This window comes from Rhipicephalus sanguineus, chromosome 6 (assembly GCF_013339695.2).
Source record: "Rhipicephalus sanguineus isolate Rsan-2018 chromosome 6, BIME_Rsan_1.4, whole genome shotgun sequence".
In the NCBI taxonomy this organism is placed as follows: Eukaryota; Metazoa; Arthropoda; class Arachnida; order Ixodida; family Ixodidae; genus Rhipicephalus; species Rhipicephalus sanguineus.
Window position 1 is genome coordinate 149,901,242 of NC_051181.1, and position 18,966 is coordinate 149,920,207.

At 51.0% G+C, this 18,966-nt stretch overlaps 2 protein-coding genes across 2 annotated transcripts; one reads left to right on the forward strand and one right to left on the reverse strand.

Moving 5' to 3' along the window:
• Window positions 1-88: 88 nt before the first annotated feature.
• LOC119396767 (uncharacterized) lies at window positions 89-11,143 on the forward strand. Its single transcript, XM_049416630.1, has 9 exons — window positions 89-412; window positions 1,598-1,729; window positions 6,044-6,215; window positions 7,437-7,600; window positions 8,489-9,092; window positions 9,599-9,630; window positions 10,691-10,801; window positions 10,894-11,072; window positions 11,135-11,143. The coding sequence occupies exons 1-9, from the start codon at window positions 184-186 to the stop codon at window positions 11,141-11,143; spliced, it is 1,632 nt and encodes a 543-aa protein (XP_049272587.1). The 5' UTR covers window positions 89-183.
• A 2-nt stretch (window positions 11,144-11,145) lies between these two features.
• LOC119396766 (neprilysin-1) lies at window positions 11,146-17,933 on the reverse strand. The gene is made up of 4 exons (XM_037664088.2): window positions 15,710-17,933; window positions 14,129-14,241; window positions 12,565-12,910; window positions 11,146-11,966 (listed from the first exon to the last, which is right to left on the reverse strand). Exons 1-4 carry the CDS (start codon window positions 17,726-17,728, stop codon window positions 11,625-11,627), a joined length of 2,820 nt encoding a protein of 939 aa, XP_037520016.1. The 5' UTR covers window positions 17,729-17,933; the 3' UTR covers window positions 11,146-11,624.
• Between the last annotated feature and the right edge of the window lie 1,033 nt (window positions 17,934-18,966).

Sequence of the window (18,966 nt, forward strand, 5' to 3'; positions counted from 1 at the left end):
ATTCAATTGTTTATAGTGCACACTGCCCCCACAGTTAAAGTGCGCGAATGCGGTCCGCATGGAGCGCGCGAAAACTGAGTCCGAGACGCGGGTTATTTGGAGTTCACGTTTCCTCGTAAATTCCACGCATCGACGCAGTTTACGTGCGTGTATGACAGTGCATAATAATTTGGCTGATACAGAATGGCAGGTCAGTTCGGGTTCGGTGCGTTTCTTGACCCTAGAAGGCCCGATGAAGATTCAGGTGGGCATGACTCAAGTAATCGTGAGGACGAGATATTCGCACGCTTGGTGCGACGTCTCAACAACATCGTGTGCCAATCGGAAGTGCAGTCCACAGAAAAGCCAGAGGCACGGCTTGATCCTGCAGAGGAGATGCACGAGTACAAAGCCATGATGGATCTACTTACAGGTGATTACTTTTTATTTTACTGACTGCGTAAATGAGGAAGCGAGCCGGGCAGTTTAGAGTTCGGTGTAAGCACCCCACGAAACCTTTATAAAACGTTTTATGGATGTTTATAGAGGTTTTAAACGTTTTAAAGACGTTTTATAGAGGTTTTGTGTTTCATGGGACGTAACCCCATGATATGAGCACTGCAACTGCTCTCAAGCGATGTTTGCAGCGACATTCGTGCTTGATAACTACAATTAAACTGAACAACATATTACTAAGGGGCCATTTGAAGCTGGGGATGGTTTATCCTCTTACTCAGACTTGTATTTTTACCGTGTGTATGTTACCGCCTTTTGTGCTGAACTTGTATGCCAGGATACCATGACTACAGATACACAGCCCAAATACCTGTGTGTTTATTTGAAACTTACACACACGCATACACACACACACACACACACACACACACACACACGTGTGTGTGTGTGTGTGTGTGTGTGTGTGTGTGTGCGTGTAATCGTGGGATACATAAACATACCCATATGGATACCAGCGACTAAATAAATGTAAAATGCATGTATTGCCTCCAAAAGGGATTGCAGTGTCATTTAATTGTGCTTCTTAGAGTGAATGTGTAGCAATGTAAACAGTCTGTAACAGCTAAAATAGCAAGAATCTTCACACAAGCAACATGTGGTGTCGAAGCTTCAGCTTTTTGTCAAGTTCAAACACCAAGTATCATGATTGGAAGCAAAGCCATTACATGTGCATGGTGTTTCAAAAATATATGCATAGCCAGTATACAACAAGACCACATTTTGCAGCACGCCATGCCTATGATCCAAGAAATCAAAGAGCAATGCAATTTACTGGTTCTATAACCCAACCATTTTGGCTATGTTTCAATTGGAGTGCAAAGTAAAAATGATTATTCACCTCAATTTGAATGTACACTGAATAATCCCAACCATAGCTAATCCGGAACCTGTACTTACAGCACCCCTACAGACCATGCATGCTAGATCGCCTGATTCAATCACTTCATAAATTTGCATGTTGCACTCTTGTGGTGATTTACTAATGAATATTTGATACTGTGGTGGCTGTAGTGCATCTTAAGCATTTTGCTTGGGAAGTCTAATGCAATGCATTTGTTGCTGTATGCCGTAGGTCATCACTTTGTGTACTCTTGTTCTTCAGGAGACCCTATGCTGATGCCTACAGACAGCAACTACCTGTCCCTGGCCTGTGCTGTTTTGCACAATGCATCAAAATGCACTCGCCTGGGACTACCCGTTCTTTTATCACATCACAGGATACTACTTGAAAAAGGCAAGTTGCCATGCTGACTGTTAATACATTGCCCATAGCAACAGCTCAGAGGACAACGTCTGTAACACAACAGATCGGTGTACCTGTAATAATTTTCCAGTCATAATTATACATAGGAGGGTAATTCTTTGGGCAAACGATTTGGTGATACATGTTAACAATCAACAAAATTGCAGAACAACACAGGCGAAAGAAGACTAGGGAACATTCTACTTGTCGAGCAACAAGATCACATTCAACAGCACCTATTTTCATCGTTCATTATTCTACTTTCATCTGTGTTGTTCCGCAGTGTTGTTAACTCAATAATTATGCAGAGTTGAGTTATCATTTTGAAATTTATACTGAATGTTCATACTGAAGATAATAAGAATATGAAGTTTGCAATGCCGAAACAATAATTTTGTGTATGTCTGAACTGCCTCCTTTGAGCCGCACCATCTAACAAATGTACATTCACACATATTCAAGAATTCTTTTCAATAATGAAGCAACAAGCCAGGTACCGCCAGCACAATCAATCTGTATAGTAGCTTCTAATCAGTCCTACATTATGTTGGTTAACCTAATAAGATTGTCAGGGACATTCGATTATTTGTTCATGGTTGTTTATTCAGTGACAGATTTGTGTTTCATCATAAATAAAAAAACCTTTATTGTCATCAAAACACAAGTAGCAAATGTCCTTGTAACAAAATAAAACTACATAGCTCAATTCTGGTGATCATTGTGAAGCCCATTTTCACTGGTGCCTGCCATGGATTTGTTGCCTTCATTTCGTAGCACGTTTGCGTTTTTGCTAAAAGAGGATGGGCAATACGATTTTCATATCGTGACGGCCTACCTGTTTCCGAACCAATGCACAACTCATTTGTGTGTTTGACGTGACACTTTTTAAACAGATTGCCTATGGTATTTATGTTCATGGCGCTTTCAGGCATCTGAGGTTAACTTTTGAGTTTACTGTATGTGTCACATATAGGTGTCTATTAGCTGCTAGGCACCAGCTGTACAACTTATTGAAAACTTCGGTCCTCATTGCCAACATTTCCTCACTGCCGCCTCCGCACTGCGTTATGCTACTTTGCATTCTGGATATGTGGGGAAGTCCGCTTGCCAACGGATGCGTTGCTCTAGGGTGGGCTTTCTTTCATCGCTCGCAAAGATGGTGGCTGAGCCCAACGCGTTTACTAATAGGGGGTGAAGAGAAAAACTCTCCAGCAGCCTTAACATCGGTGCTTGGAATGTAGCGAAAGGTGTGCTTATAAGCTGGAAGTTACTGAAAGAAACGAGTCTTACGTTTGTTTTATATTTCGTAGGGCCATTAATTTCGCTAGATCAGTCACTTCTACGAGCTAGTTGTATACCCAACAGCACACTTGGTAATGCAACTTATACAGTCGGGCATCAGACTTCTTGCATGACATAACGAGCAGCAGTGTGAGAGACGCGCATTAAATTACCTTGACGCTCTCAGTCGATTGTATCGTTCATCCCCACTCCTCCCCTTGAAGCTTTCTGCATGTCACGAGGTGTTGCAATGCTTCCCGTATCGGCCCACCTTTGACCGAGAGACGATGTCATGCGATTACGTCGTCATGACATCATAAATTTCAGCGATCTGTGGCGTCACAGGTAGTCTTAAAGGTGCCCTGCAACACTTTTCGAAGTAGCCATGGAATGGCTTCACTAGAGGAGCTTATTTCCTTACGAATCGACCAACATTTTTAGGGGCGAAGCTCCTTAAGGCGGCACCCGTTCGTCCCTCGTAGTCATAGTAGTGCGTAACCAGTCGTAACGCTAGTACCAGATCTTGACCTTGTGGGGATCGAGAGCGTCCTCCTACCTGGCGCCTCGTTCCCCAGCTGCCGCGCGCGTGCCGGCCGCGTAGCCCGGGCGCACTTAGGCACCGGCAATCGCCAAGATGGCGGCCAGGGCGCCTCTTTGTCTGGGCGAGCCAAGCGTCGGCTCCGTCCCGCGCTGGCATGTCCGGGCACGCTACGCTGGCGCGCTGCGCGGGCCTACGTCACAACGCAGCGCCATTCCCCATTGGGCCGCTGGTGACATCCTCCTCTCCTACGAGCTAAGATGCGCCCGATGATTCGCTCGTGGCGGCAGATGCTCTCAGGCTAGCAGGAGAGGTTGACGCGCTGCTCTAGCAGGCGGCTTCTCGTTCGTGTGCTCGACCGCTGCCCTTTGTGTGGTAGTCTTAGCGCCGCTGGCAAGCGTACTTGCTCGGTCTTGCGGAGTTCCCTATACGGCCTGCAAGCCCGTGAGTGTCGTACTGTGCTGCATCTTGGGTTAATAAACCCGTTGTTGCTGTTTCCCTGCCTCGTGCGTGGTTTCTGCGCCGTGTCGGAGAAAACGACGAACCCGGCCGCAGCGTCGTCGCACGCAGCGGCAGTGGAGAACGTCGCGTCCCTGCACGGTCGCGCTCGTAGGTAAGCCTAGTGCAAACCTATCTCCACAACCTCCAAGGTGGTGCCGGTGGGAGATTTTTCCTGTGCGTTGTTGAACAATAAAAAATTCGCAGCGTGCGCGTTAACTAAAAGCCGAATTCTTCTGTCTCTCATTCCCCATTAGCAGCCATTTGCATGTTCCAGTAGGAAACGTTAGTAGAAGTAGAAGTGTAAGTGTTAGCTAAAAGCCGACTTCTTCTGTCTCTCATTCCCATTAGCAGCCATTGTTTACCTCCAAGGTATTGCCTGGTGAGATTTCTCTGGTGCGTGATTAAACAATAAAAATTTTGTTCAAAACGCCGTTGATTGATGAAATAAACCAACGAAAGACGCCAGATGTTTTCTAAAAGCAAAACGAAAAGACGCCAGCTGCTTAACGAAAGACGCCAGATGTTTTCTAAAGCAATGGTTTTCTAAACAATGAAAATGCACAGCGTACATGTAAAATTAAAGTGAGCTGCAAGTCGTCATAACTCATCGAACCTTTAGTATAAACGCGCCCGATCTCACGTCGGTGATGATGTACTGGGCAGAATTCACGGAAGATTTTTAGAATCCGTCCAGTACGAGCGGAGTTACAAAGAATTTTCGCACGCTGTAATTGCTTTCTCTCTTCTCTCGTCCTGGCGAAAGCGCTGGAAGCTAAGCAGGGATAGAGGTAGCATATATACAGTAACTCTAAGCAGGGAGAGGTGGCACGGGGGAAGAAGGTACGTCACGCGCGCATCGTGACCTTGGGCACTTTTTTTTTTTTTCCTTCGAACGCGCGGCGTACTTTCAGTGCGAGCGCGCGCGCGCGGGGGCAAGTGACGTCCTCCCACGGCGGCCGCAGTAACTACCGAGCGCGTCATGTTCAAATTAGCCAATAACGTGAAACTTGAGTCAGTGACGCATTGATTTTCAGTAAATAGCATCATTTGTCGAGAGAAGAGGAAGCGATTTTTAGCTGACTTTGAGAATTTATTGTAAATCCCAGGCCGCATGCTGCGCTATAATGTTTGGCTCGCGTGTTCTCGGGAGCCTCGCCTAACGATCGGCAGCGTTTTCTGACCATGCTGAAAAAGTGTTGCAGGGCCCCTTTAACACTCCTAAGTTTAGGCACCGTTCGCGTTGACACCGACAGTCACTTTTCTGCCCAGACAGTGCTGACCAACCGTTGACTAGCTTTGGTAGATAGATATTTTCAATGCATATCGTAGCATGCCAGCTACACATCTCTGCGCATGCTCGAAAGTCCGTGAGGTGAGTGTGAGCATGGTACGAGCACGGCGCGATAGCGCGAGTGAGAATAGTGCTCCTACTGCCCATTCGCCAATGGCGCGGCGCGACTGTAATAAACTTGCAAGTATCACTAATCATTACCCACCACCTGGAGTAGCATGCCAGGCTAACATCTCCAGCTTCTCATTAAAAAATTTCTCTTTCTCTCTCTCTCTCTCTCTATTTCAGCACAGTAGATACGTGCTAACTTGCTAACTCGTACAACAGGCCTAGACTCGAGCCTGACATCAGATTTGACCATCACAGTGTGACGGTCACGGAAGTGCCTGTTTATCTTTTTCTTCTTCTTCTTCTTTTTTTTTCTTTAAATCGCCACACAAGTGTTCTTTTTTCTTTTAGTCTCGCAACACGAATAAGGCTGGTGTTTTACGTGGTTCGCCATAGTGGCACAAGATGTCGCCGCAATAGTTACAGTTCCAAAGTTATGCTCCCTTTTACGCTTTTCAGTATTAGTCAGTCGCTAATTCTCTGCTCGACACTGCCACCATTGCGTTCTTAAAGATGTCGACGTATATTGCGGAACTTGCCGCTCCTGTTTCACCGTCGCGCAACACTCTGTCGTCGTCATGCGCAGTGGGCGGCATGCGGTCGGGTCCCGGCTGGATGGCAGCCGATTTGGGCCGCGTGCGCTGTTCACTCGCGCAGCGGCTGCTGGCCGAAGGGGATCCGCACGGCTCTCAGCGGATGCTGGCGCCCCTGATGCGCTGGTTGCACCGCCCTGGAAACCGGGCTCTCGACTGGGCCGGGTATGTGAGTGGTCTTCACTGTCGAGATCTCGCGTTGTGATTTGGTTGAGGTTGTTGTTTTTCATTCAAATCACACTCGGCTACAGCTTACGCACGAATACTCGACAGTCTCAGGGACTACAAAGGAAACTAATTACTTCGTTTCAGCGAACGGTGCAAATGCTCAAAGCAGCCGGCTCACGAAAAATATATTTAGATGCATGTACACATTATTTGATATGTATTTCAACATAAATATCTGAATAACGTCCAAAAGTGTTCGTCTACATTAAGGAACCACAGAGGATTAAAATTACCCCCCCCCCCTATTCAGCATAAAAGACCATCCCACCCAGCGTCCCATTAAGGCCACAATCAATCTTGCTTGATTTACGTCTTTAATTATGGACGATAATAGGCGCACCTTGTAAATCGCCATAGTGTGCGCTATGTATTAGCCACGTATGATGTGTTTAACTAGCGGTAGTATGTGTTCCTTTCGGTACCGCCGAGTTGTTCGTCCGTGCCTGCACGACTACTCAGTCTTTCGTTAAAGCGGGCTTCTCCGCATTGAGGGTGTATGTAAGGTGAAGCCCGCTTCAACGACTCACTTCGTTTCGCACGCGAAGACCTGCGCCAGTGCATTTAAATATCGTGTACCACACATGAGTTGTAATGGCGATTGCCGCCGCCGGGAGTTGAACCGGCGATCTTTGGAGGAACGCATGCAGTGGCACCAGATACCCTAAGGTGGGCTGACTGTGCAACGGTCGCTAACAAAACTGCCGTAGCTCTGAACGCCGGACGGAACTATGGCTGTTTGCTAGATTCGAACGCGAGTGGTGCAGTTGGTCTGGACACGGATGTTTTCGTAGTCGTCTTTAAGGCTCGTTCACACCTGCGACTATAGCACTGTTAGCGCGACCAAGTTAGTCGCAAAGTGACTCTCTTGGGTTAGTCGATCGTTGCCCTTTTTTTTTTATGCAAACCTCGGAACCAAACACACGCGCAGGAGCAGGTCGTCAACTTATTTTGCGGGGAGCTAGCGATGCGAGCAGACGTGAATTCTGCGTGTCGACGGGCCTAAGTCGCACGCAGGTGTGAACGTCGGTCCTGTCTAGTCGCTTCTTGGTCGTCGGTCGCAAATGGTCGTGCGACCGGTGTTACTCGCAGGCGTGAACGAGCCTTTAGCGTCGCAAAACCCGGTGTTCGAATGGCGCCTTCCGTCAACCGTTTGCGCAGTGGCCGCCTCCGGTGGCTCCGCGCGGGCGACCACGTCTCTTTGCGCTCGCTGGCTTACCTGTTGGCGGCGCAGGCCGACTACGCGCTCAAGGGCTGCTGCTGCCCCGCGCTGCTCGACCAGGTGCGCTGCCCAATGCTCGGAGCGAGGCTCGCTTACTTCCGAGGTAAGCTTAAGTGTCCGCTCAACTTCCCGCGCGAACATGCCTGCAGTAGTCGATGCTCGGTGCGCGATGAACGTGTGTACGTTAGATACCATTTGCAAATATTGCACGTATAGCTATGAATAATACATGTAAGTGAAGTTCATCACTTGCGAGAGCACACGCTTTAGCAAAACTTGTTGGGTGAGTTAGTGCTTTGGTGTCCGCAGTGTACATCTGGCACGAAATTGCATACACAGGAACGGGGTATGTGCCTGTTTTGCTGTCTGTTTTGTCAATGCATAACTTAGCACTCTGTGTGCACGCGACAGCCTACATGTTTGTTGAATATAAGCGCGGTTGCGTAAACGAGAATGTCACCATGACAACGGTATCAGCGTATGCATAGCCGTATACGGCAATCACCGGGCCAAGTCAAGTATTTTAACTGCAATGCCTTCTTTTTAAGGAACTTGCGTGAATTTTTGTTGTAGCTAGACGTGCTACTCACAGGCGAAAATTTGCTGAAAGTCATCTCGTGACACCAGTATTTACGGTATAACGTGCTGTATTATCGATATTGAAGTGGTATAAATGGTTTCTGTCGTGCACTTTTACCTTCTAAAGCCGAAACTGCATGAAATAAATTTGCGATGTTTTCGCGGCGCGTACTCCTTAGATGCGCGATGACCTTAATTTGAGGTTGGCGAAAACGCTACCACCAAACTGAGGTCGTCGTCTCATATGAAAGAGCAATGTAATCGCCTGCACTCATATGGTTGGTGCAGTTAATTACCACATCGTGTGGAAGCAACGCACCGATTTCGGGTGACACAACGGCCAAAACATATTGTAAATACGCTTTAATATGGCGGCCGTTTAACGTTCCCACCTTCTGGCTATACGCCGCAGCGTTGGCAGGCACCGACGAGAGGCAACTGTGGGCTGCCTTACAGCGCTGGCCGAGGGAAGCACCGCTGTGGACTCTGGCCGGCTGCCGGTTGGCATCGCAAGGACGCTGGCGCTCCGCACTGCAGCTGTTGATGCGCGCCGTGCGACTCGAAGAGTCCGTCGAAGCATCACGCGCGGAACAGAACAAAGAACTGGGCCTGGCCCTCTGGAACCTGGCGGCTTGTCTGGGAGCTCTGGGACGGCGGGAGGCCCAGGGACGCGCTCTAAGCCTCCTGGCCTCCCGCTGTGGCGAGCCCGGCAGGGACCCCCAGCTCGCGCTGGCCGCGGCCAGAGCTTTGGACAAGCTTAATATGCACGCGGATGCGGCCAGGGCCTACGGCCTCCTGGTGCAGAGCGGTCAACACAGGCAGCGGTCGCTGCGCGTGGACTGGGCGCTGTGTCTACTGCGCGCGGGACGGCCGCGAGCATCGCTGCAGGCGTGCGGTGGAGTCGGGGCAGGCAAGGACGATGGTGCGCACGAGGACGACCCCCGACTCGCCTTCTGCAGGGGATCGGCGATGGCGGCGCTGGGAGACGTCGAGCCCGCGCTAAAGGAGTTCAGAAAGTGAGGAACGAATCATGTGACGGATGTAGCGCACCCTGTATTTGTTTTGCCGCGGCGTACGTGCAAAGTTTCATTCTTGTGTGCGAACATTGAGGGCCCTTTTTGTTTGTTTAAAGTCGAATATCATGCGCGATTCCTGCATGGCGTATACTATCGAGGTGTGCCATGCAGGGATCGATTAGTGATAGTTGTTGCGCATCACTGTGTACGCCGCCGCGATAAGAAGTACTTTCGTGTCCCTCGACAACGGTGTTTTAGAGAAAGAGAAATTATGGAAGTCCGCGAACACATCAATCCTAATTACCTTCTAGAGAAAAAGAAAAGAAAATGATAAAGGCCAGAATTCTTGCGAATACTTGTGTATGCGTTTGGATTGTATTTTCTCTCTGTTGGATGTTGCTACACGGAAATCAACAATAATAGCTTTGTTTTCGAGCGCAAAATGCCGTTTTTGTGGGGGTATTGATAGCACCGTGTATGCAGCTGTCCTCGTTGCTTTTACGCAGGGGCCTTGTTCTGGCTGCTGCTGCTGCTGCTGGTGAGGAACGTGAGTGGAGGTGCCTTTTTGCAGGGCTGTTAAGTGCATTTCGTTCTCTCCGGCAGTCAAGGAATGGCTCTATACACTCTAAGAAAAAACAAGGGAGTCATTTGACTCTTTTTTTTGTGAGTCCTGAAATACCGCGTATGACTCTCCTTGAAGAGACACGTGAACTCTGTTTGGAAATCGTTATACTCTCGTCAGAGAGTAGTGGGACTCAAAAGAGAGTTACTAAAGTCATATACATGGCAAGTAGGGACTCACCTAAAAGAAGATTTTTTTTCTTCTTAGAGTGTATGATGTCGTCGACATTAAGTGATGCACAGTTTCAAAGGATTAAACTAAAGCTTTGACTTCCGTGCGGGTGCTCCGACTACGACATTTCGTTCGAAACTAATCAAGCTTTTTCTTTTCCTCTCTTTGACCTCAGCGCATTTTGCACGCGCAAGTGCTTTCTATACTTTTATAAAAGCTTCTGCGCCGATCGGGTTAAAGTAGGTTCGTGAGTACAGTCAATGCTATCTAAATTATGTGCAAGGGATGGGCGATATCGGCTTCACTTTAATGACTCAAGCAGCTAAACGGGGTGCAGTTAATATTCAACGGGAGATCGTTGCACCGGACGTGCGTGAAAGTTTTATGCATTCGGCAACAGCTGACCACATATGGGCGTTGTCAGCGGCGCGCCCTGTCTGCTAACTGTATACGATGTCGTACACACCGCGGTCTCTCTCGTTACTTTCAACGTCTTGTTCTTTCAAACGTAGTACTACATCAACTCTTGCACTTTGCGTTTGGACATTGAAAGATTCTGCACACGTCGCGTGGTTTCAGAATTTATTTCTTTTCTTTTTTTACTCCTTTACGATCGCTCAACGTGAGCTAAGAAGGCACGGCGAGGGTCGTCTCCATCGTTGTATAGAAAAGCGGTGCCTCTATTCACTGGCGCGTTGCTCGTTAGTGCCGCTACCGTAATTAATTATGGAGCGGCTTGTTACGGTAGGTATTGTTGCGGTGCAATTCGAGCTAGCGTTGTGTATCGCTTCGTTGCCCGTCGCAGGCGGCGACTGGTTACGCTCGCAGTTGCTGGTCAACATCGCGGTGCTCCAGGCTCCCCGGGAAGAAGAGACGTCGCGGAGACAGCTGGCGCGGGCTCTGGCAATCTGTCCCGGTAAAGAGGTCTATAAGCCACGTGTTTCACGCAGCTGTTGTTGCCAACTCGCCAGATATGATCCAAGCTTGTCCACTTCGCTTTCTCGGCAGATAACGTTGACGCAGCGTACAACTTAAGCCTCCTGCTGCTCGCCGCTGGAAAGACTGAGGCTGCCCGCAGGATATGGCAACAGCATGGCTTCCGGCCGGAAGATGCCGATAGCAGAAGCAGCAGCAGCGTGGGTGCTCCTCAAGCGACTTGGCTCGAGGCCCGGCTTTCTCAATGGCATGTCCGCTTATTTTCGAACTGTAGCGAGTGCTCTGTGTATATTATTCCCCGTCTCTCACGTAGGGTCACTGAATGGCTTGTATGCTTTTGGTAACGCGCTATATGCCAGTCTTTAGCCGCTTGCATGCACGGAACTGGGCGGAAGTGACGCAGTGACTTGCCGCAGATATGGATATCAATGTATCGGGGATGAAGACCACAGCACGTCTCTGTGACAAGTATCGTTGCGTGGCACAGTTGACGGGTATGGCCGATGTATGGCAACACGATGAAACATGATCCTGTGTAGTGACTGGAGACTACCATATCTTTGTCGGTGGTGGAATGGATGGCGTCGAACGCAAAGCTACAGACTTTCGACTTAGGGACTCTGGCTAAAGTCTGGCGTACTCTGGTCAAAGACTGACGTGCACTGGTCAGACATGCCGAGAGTCAGCCGGTGACAAAATGAAGGCGTGTAATCCAGAAGGCGTTGCGTTGAAGGAAAGGTGGTGTCGACAGAGCATGCGCAGTACAACCTGCTGCTCGCGTGTTTCTTCGACGTCGCCGGTGTTCACGAAGAAGGCGTCGTCTCGCGGGGCGGCAGGCACTGTTGTCGGGGCGCCATGGGGCTGCGAACGCGGCAGTCCCAGGCGGCCGCGAACTGCGGCGTCTCGCGCAGCGCCGCGTTGACGCGTCCCTTTGCGTCGCCGGTGTCTCCGCATCCGCCCATGGCGAACAGCACGTAGAAGAGCCGCTCCGAGGTGACGTTGCCCGGCGACAGGAAGGCGGCGTCCTGGATGCCCTGAGCGCGCACCGTGGACACGTAGCGGGTGAACAGTGCCTGCGAGGGCTCCAGAGACAGTCGCACCACCAGGCCGCCGGCGGGCTGCAAGCACCGCTCCAACTGGGCAGCCTGGGACATTGCGCGTAGTGAAAATGGGCAGTAAAGTAACACGAGGTCAAGTCACTTCAGTCAAGGGGGGGGGGTGGGCGTTTACTGCTAGTGGAAACATCTCAACATACTACACTGGTGTAGCCGGCGCGTGATTCAACTCCTCCCCGAATTTTTTTACAATTTTGCGTGTGTATGCATATATATACACACTCACGCACGAGCATACTTAATGTAGTCGACCCCCCGCCCCCCGGAAAGAAATTTCTGGCGCAAATTTTATCTTAACACACTCCTTACATTCCAAGCACAACAGGTAACCGAGTCGAGCCATAGATTTTGATTGGTTAATTGTTGTTGAGTCAGATGAACGAGTTCACAGACCCCAAGCGGGTTGGACTTCATGAAAGCCGAGAGTAGTACAAGAAAAGAAAGGAGTTAGTTGTATAACGTGAGATCTTAATGGAACTGGCCAGTACTAGACTTGCTATTATAGAACATCTTGTAGTTATCGCACTCCGTAAAATTTAAGTGCAACGTACAACTGAGCTTCGAAGCGTAGATTTCAATCTTGAGAACGAACCTGCAACTCGCCTTGGAGAGAACACGATGTACTAACCTGAACGCTGGTGTTGAGCGACCAATGGTAGCGCGCCGCAGGGTGCGCACGTTCGTGCAGCGCCTCCAGTAGGGCCTGCGCCAGCCTCGGGCCCTGTGCGGGTAACTGGGCGGCCAGCCAAGCGTCTCCACCGTGTGTGCTGCCGTTAACGATAGCGGGCGGCACGAACACTCTGAGCGCGTCCGCATCCAGACCCGCGCGCACGTCCAGTGCCGACCAGGGCCACGGGGCGCTGAGCGGACCGTCCATCAGCGCAGTGGCACCGCCTTTGCCGCCGCTTTTTTCGGAGGAACCGTCGGTGCCGCCTCCGGCCCCCAGCTGTGCCGCTAGCCGACGTTCCGTCAACCTGAGTCGTAAAACACCCGTTTGTGTGTTGCGGACCTGTCAGGTGCTTGTTGGGTATACACATAGGCGTGCGCACGGGGGCCAGAGGGGGTGGGGCAGCGGCCGTTCCCTCTATAGTCATCTAAAAGGGGGCGCCAATTCTTCCCCATAATTTTACTCAGTCGGACCTTTCACGTCATTTTCTAATACGCAGGGTATGGCTACGCGTGTTTGGATACACATAGCCTTGGCTATGTGTATCCATCTATTGGTGTGACTCTTACATGGTTACATGCGCCGGACCACTCTAAATCGTACGCTCCATTTCTCTCGCTAATGATTAAGCGTCAAATCTGATGTGCAGACGCGCGTAAGAAGCGCGTCAACCGGGCGTGATAATGAGCATGCCAAAGGTGGCAGCATTGGTAAATCGAAACTATACACTGTAAAAGCAAAGTGCAGTGATGTCGAATCTTTTTCGCGGGAGTTACGGCACGCCCCATTCCATTCTATTCCCATAGTCATTTACCGGTGGAGCCAAGCCCTATTTTCATATGGGCTGCCGAAACTAGCACCGCTTTTCATTTTCTTTGCCTAAGCGTAATACCACGTGCCGACAGTCATTGCCAGCAGTCGTTGTGGCCGAGCAATATCGGAGCACGTTCCTCTGCTAGTTGATCTGATCGCTTTCTGTGGCACGAATTTGAGACATCCCTCACGTGTAATTCTGCCTTTTTTTATCTGTCTCTCTCTTTCCACAGAAAATCAAGACGCTGCGGTGCTATATAAGAAAGTCAACGGAACTCGGTGGTAAGAACCTTTTACGAGTTAAATTCGAAGTTTTGTTAGTTATTCTTACTTTTCTGCGTTGCACATCAGTAAATGGGACGGCCATTAAATCTTCATTCTTCCTGAATGTTTCGCCGCAAACCGCATTAAAATCGGATACTTTGTGACAAAACTACAGCCCAATGAAATAGGTAAGCTCTAAAGAAATCACCCTGTAATAAGCTCTATGGCCTACAAGAGAAAGGTAGAAACGAAAGAAAGGCAGGGACGAGTGTTGAATGAAAAACAAAAATTGTCTGCTATAGTGTTTGGTCGAAGCTGTTCTTGTGGAAGACGCTTGCGCATGCGCAGTTACTATATTTTGCAAGGTGTCAATTAACTCTCGCTGTTTTAATGGCGCTGCGTTGAATCGCGGCGCGAGATTGCTTAGCGAGTTTTGCGAGGGCCGTACTTGCGCATGAAGTCCCTGTAGGTCTGCAGCACGTTTCCTCGCGTCACCTCGGGGAATAGTGAATCGTAGGCCTCGCGCAGCGTCGTGTTGCCGATCCAGGCCGGGTAGAACACCTGCGCCAACGAGAACGGGCTTGCGCATCACGCTGTATTGGTTCGGTTGCGAGGCACTGCGAATTTCGCACCATGAGTCAATCACCGAAGGCTCGGTGCAGACATTCGTGCGGCGGGCGTCAACATGTTTGGGGGAAAAAAAGGTAATTTTAATAGTGTTCTGAGTAGCATGACACGTGTGGAGAGCAGTTGTGTCTCTGAGAGTAAGTACGAAAGAAGGGGAATCGTTCGAGGGGCTCGTTTCTGTGTCATACACAACCAATGAAACCAGCAGACAATTAATTAAGCCAAGAAAACCATATAGGGGACATTATTAGTGGTTTCTTAACTGTATTGCAATGATTTTCTCTTAAGTGGAACGGAATTAAAGCGGACTAAAAATCACCGTTTCCGTCGATGGGATCGAACCCACAACCTTCGAATTACGTGTCTGATGCTCTACCGATCAATTGAGCTACGACGGATGGCGCTCCCTCGTCCCCTTTTCTGGGTACTTTATGTGCGTTTAATCCCTCGAAGTGTTAGCCAGCGCCACTCGTAGCCAAGGCGGCCAGTGTGGAACGCCAAGGAGCGTCACGTGATCTTTACACGAGGTGGTAGCTGACCGATAAGCCGTCGCATGCTATGGCATAAGTCGAACGTTGTGGGTTCGGAACCACCGATGGAAAGTGTGCTTTTTCGTCCACTTTGATTCCTTCACTTTAGGTCATAATCATTACACTACAACAAAATAATGTCCCCCATGCTTTCCTCGGCTTAACTGTCTGTTGGTTTCATTGGTTGTCTCTGATAGCAGGACCATTTATAGCAAACTTTCGGTTGCTTCGTTATCTGATTTAAGATATACGTGTACGCGGTATCTGAATATGATTAGCCTTTTCCCGTCTTGATTACAGATGTCACGGATGCCTGCTGTTACCATGCGCGAAACACTGGCCAGTGGTATCTGGGAAGGTCGGAGTGCTTCAACTTAATTTTTTTTGGAACTCGTCGTCTTATTCGCCGAGTCGGCGTGGTGATTTTTCACTGACAAAATAAACTAACTTGTTTGACGCGTGCATCTCCGCCCTGTATCCGTCATGTGTGTATGCCATTAAGGTGTCGTTGCGAAATATTACGCGTGACGTCGCAGTGGTATTAGTCACTTACACTATACACTAAAGTGAAACAATTACAGTTTAGACTGATAAATTAATCTTTGAGCCTATTGTCGTTAAGTACTAGATCACAGGTCCTTTATTAAAATAGAAAACGAAAGTCAAAGTTTCATTTCTTAAATTTCGCGCCGAAATCTCCGCATATGAATGTCAGTCTGACGTCACGGATTTCAAAGCATCTTTTGTTTTTTGTTTCGTGTATTAGGTGCATTGGCTCAATGGAGTTTCCTGAAACTTAGTACCTTAATAAGTCTCCTGAAACTTGGTTCTCTAAAACGGCACGTTGAGAGGGTATATATATATATGCGTACCTGTACGTCCAGCGCACCGAGAAGAGTCCGCGCGTTGCGGCGGTCAGCCTCCGCGAGCCAGGTGAAGGCACCCAGTGATTCGTTCACGGCCGCGGCCAGGTCTCGAGCGAACCGCAGCCCGGCTATTCGGTCCAGTTGGACGGCTCGGGCCAGCGCGTACGCCATCAGCTCGGGTGCGGCGCGCTCGGCGAGTCGCACGCAGCGGCGCCAGCGTGGCCAGCCGTAGCGGCGACGTCCCGTGATCTGCAGCATTCGCGCTGCCGCCAGCGGTCGCGCCTCCTCGGTGAGCAACGGCGAGACGTAGACGAGCGCCCGGTAGCCCAGGTAGTTCAGCAGGTCCCGGTTGCGTGTCGCGTGCAGCAGCGCCTTCAGGGCGCGCACGAATCGCTCGCAACGCAGCAGCAACGGCGTGCGCTCCTGCAGCTTCACCAAGTCGCCCAGAGCGAGCGCCAGGAAAGGCGCGAAAGACGCGTGGATTCGCAGCGTGCTCAGGCGTGCCGCGCGCCGTCCCGTCACGATCTGCGACAGCCGCGACGAGAAGTCGCTGACACGCTCGGCGAGCTCCACGTAGCGTCCTGGCGTGTAGTGTTTGAAAGCGGCGTCCAGCGCGTGCGCTGCGTCCGGCAGCATGTCCGGCTCGTCCAGCGCCACGAGCGGCTGCGAGGCGTTGCGCGGGTGCGGCGCCACGGCGATCCCGAGCAGCGGCGTCAGGGACAGGTGGCGGAAAAGCAGAGCAGCGGCCTTCCACACGTCTCCACGACTCTGGGCGTCGGCGCGAAAGGGCCAGCCGTACAGACCCATGTCGCGCAACAGAGATCGCAGCTGAAGCCGCGACGCCTGTGGCAGCGGACTGCGAAGGCACTCTTCGAGCAGGCCTTCGACGCGCCACACCTCCGGCTTGAGTTTGCTCGAAAGCGATAGGTACAGCTCGCGCTCCAATTGTTCGGCCAGGAGGGCCTCGGCTGGCGCCGGCGCCTGCCACCTCGAGCAAGTGAACGCTTCGAAGTCTGTGCACGGGTCGATGGTCCAGTTGAGCGCCGAGAGCACCGCGTCGGTGCGCTCCTGGCAGAAGCGCGTCAGACAGCGGCGCCGCCGGCTCGCCAACTCCGACGTCGTGTCGTCTTCGGGGCGCAACTTGAGAGCGCGCCGACGACCCAGCGGCGTGCCGAAGTACATCTCGCGCTTAGTCGACGTCGCGGTGGTCGTCTCGGGCTGCTGCTGAGGCGCCGGCGGCTGCTCGCCGTCGAGTGCGGACGGTACTGCGAGAATGGGCGGTTGCACTTCCACCGGCGTCTCCGTTCGCGGCCCCTGCACCGCTACGCCGAACCTGTTGAGCTCCGTCGTGCGCTGCCTGGCGAACTCTCCGTGGCTGTACCACACGTAGTAGGCGCTGATGGCGCCGCTGCAGAGCAGCACGAAAGCGGCGACGGTGAAGGCGAATATGGTTCCCGAGCGGCTCTGTGATAAAGGCTGTATCGTCTGAGCCGGCGGCGGCGGAGGCGGTGCTTGTCGCGGTGCCTGAACTTGCTGCGGCGGTTGTTGATGTGCCGGGGGCTGTTGACGCGGTTGAGGATAGGGGTGTGTTGCCGGTGGCGGTGGCTGCGGCGGCGGTCTGCTGGGGCTGGGTTCGGACTGGCGCCGTCGCGACGTGACGGCCAACTTGGGCCCGGCTCTGTTGCGCACGAGGGAGCTGTCGCTAAACATGCCTCCGCCACTCGCCGTGGCCGCCGAACGAGTGGCCTCATCCGGCCATCGGTTGAACTGCGGCGGCTCTTCGCGAGGTCGCTGGCACCTAGATGTGCTCGGGACGCAGCATTGGCGCTGGCACGGCGGCTGCTTGACGGAAGCGGGGCTCGAGCTCGACGGTTCTCCGGGCAGCGGCAAGGAGCGGTGAGCGTGACCCTTGGGAGACCTCTGCGACGAAGAGGTCTGCTGGCTTTTGCCCAGAGAAGTTGATCGTCCGGCGAAGCTTGAGCGAGCAGTGCGGCCGGAGGCATGCCTGGGCTCTGCCGATGGCATCTGCCCGCTTTGCGGCGTCAGCCAGCTTCATTTTCGTCTGCGGCGAGTGCGGCCATGTGCTTTTCACTTTCGCGGATCAAGCCCTCAGGTTGAAGTCATGACTTGCCCGGCCACTAGCAGTCTTCTCGTCGTCTTACGGACACCGTCGGAGGTGCGTCGTACTGATGATGATGATAAATACATGTGGTATGCACCCACTTTGAAGAATCGGCCAAAAATCACGCATGTGCTAAGAAAGTCCGCGGTGGCTGAACAGGGGCGGCGCCAGATCTTTTTACGGGGTGCAGGGCACCCACGAAAAGCGAGTTCCTTCGGGGGTGGGGGAAGAGAGGCGAGGAACTTAAGAAAGATGTTTTGACTGTTTGCCCCCTGGCGCCCCCCTGGCGCTGAGAAACCTCGGTGCCCTTATCCGCGCACAAAATGTAATGAATATTGATGCTCAGCAAATGACTTATGGGTTGCTTTTTGATACTGAATAAGTTCACTGTAATACATGCGTAAAATATATTTTATCTTTAGTCACGCCGAGGTGCGCCAATTTGTGCCAGTAGGTATATATTCAATGAAAACGCGAATCAATTTTGTATATAGGATAATTTGTCATTCAAACCAACGTTCAGGGCTATTGATCTTAACCGTCATGAGCAAGCAACCTTTATAAATAGATTAGAAATGGTGTCTGCAGGCGTGCTTTGTCGGCAGAATGTGTTCTGTGCCACGTCGATGTCAGCCCATCTTGCACCGGGCTCGGGTGCTTGCACATCACTTTACTTATGTGTACCTCTGCAGACGCGATTTGTTTCCTTCCGCGTTCTTAGCCACTGTCAAAGGCTCTGAAGAGACGACATACACGACTTATGTATAGCGGCAAAACAGCTTGCTTTGCCGCACAGACCACATGGATAAGCTCTGGGCAAAAACTTCCTAATGTGTCATTTTAACGGCGACTATGAACGAACTATAGCCTAGCAACGAATTTTTTTAACTATGTTTTTTGGCGTGATTGGTCGCTGCAAAGATGACCCTCTATTCTCGATAAAACGGAAAAGCGGGCTGATTGGTTTGATTTCATTGTGGAACTATTTGCGCGCAAGAGAGGACAAAACTATAGACATCGAATTCCGCCCCACCGCAGCAGAAGACTGGACAGCGTGGTGTCATCAGTGGTCGACGCTTAGGAGGCTTTCTCCTGAGCGTTCGCCATCTTTCTCATATATATATACGGTCTTTATTTGGCA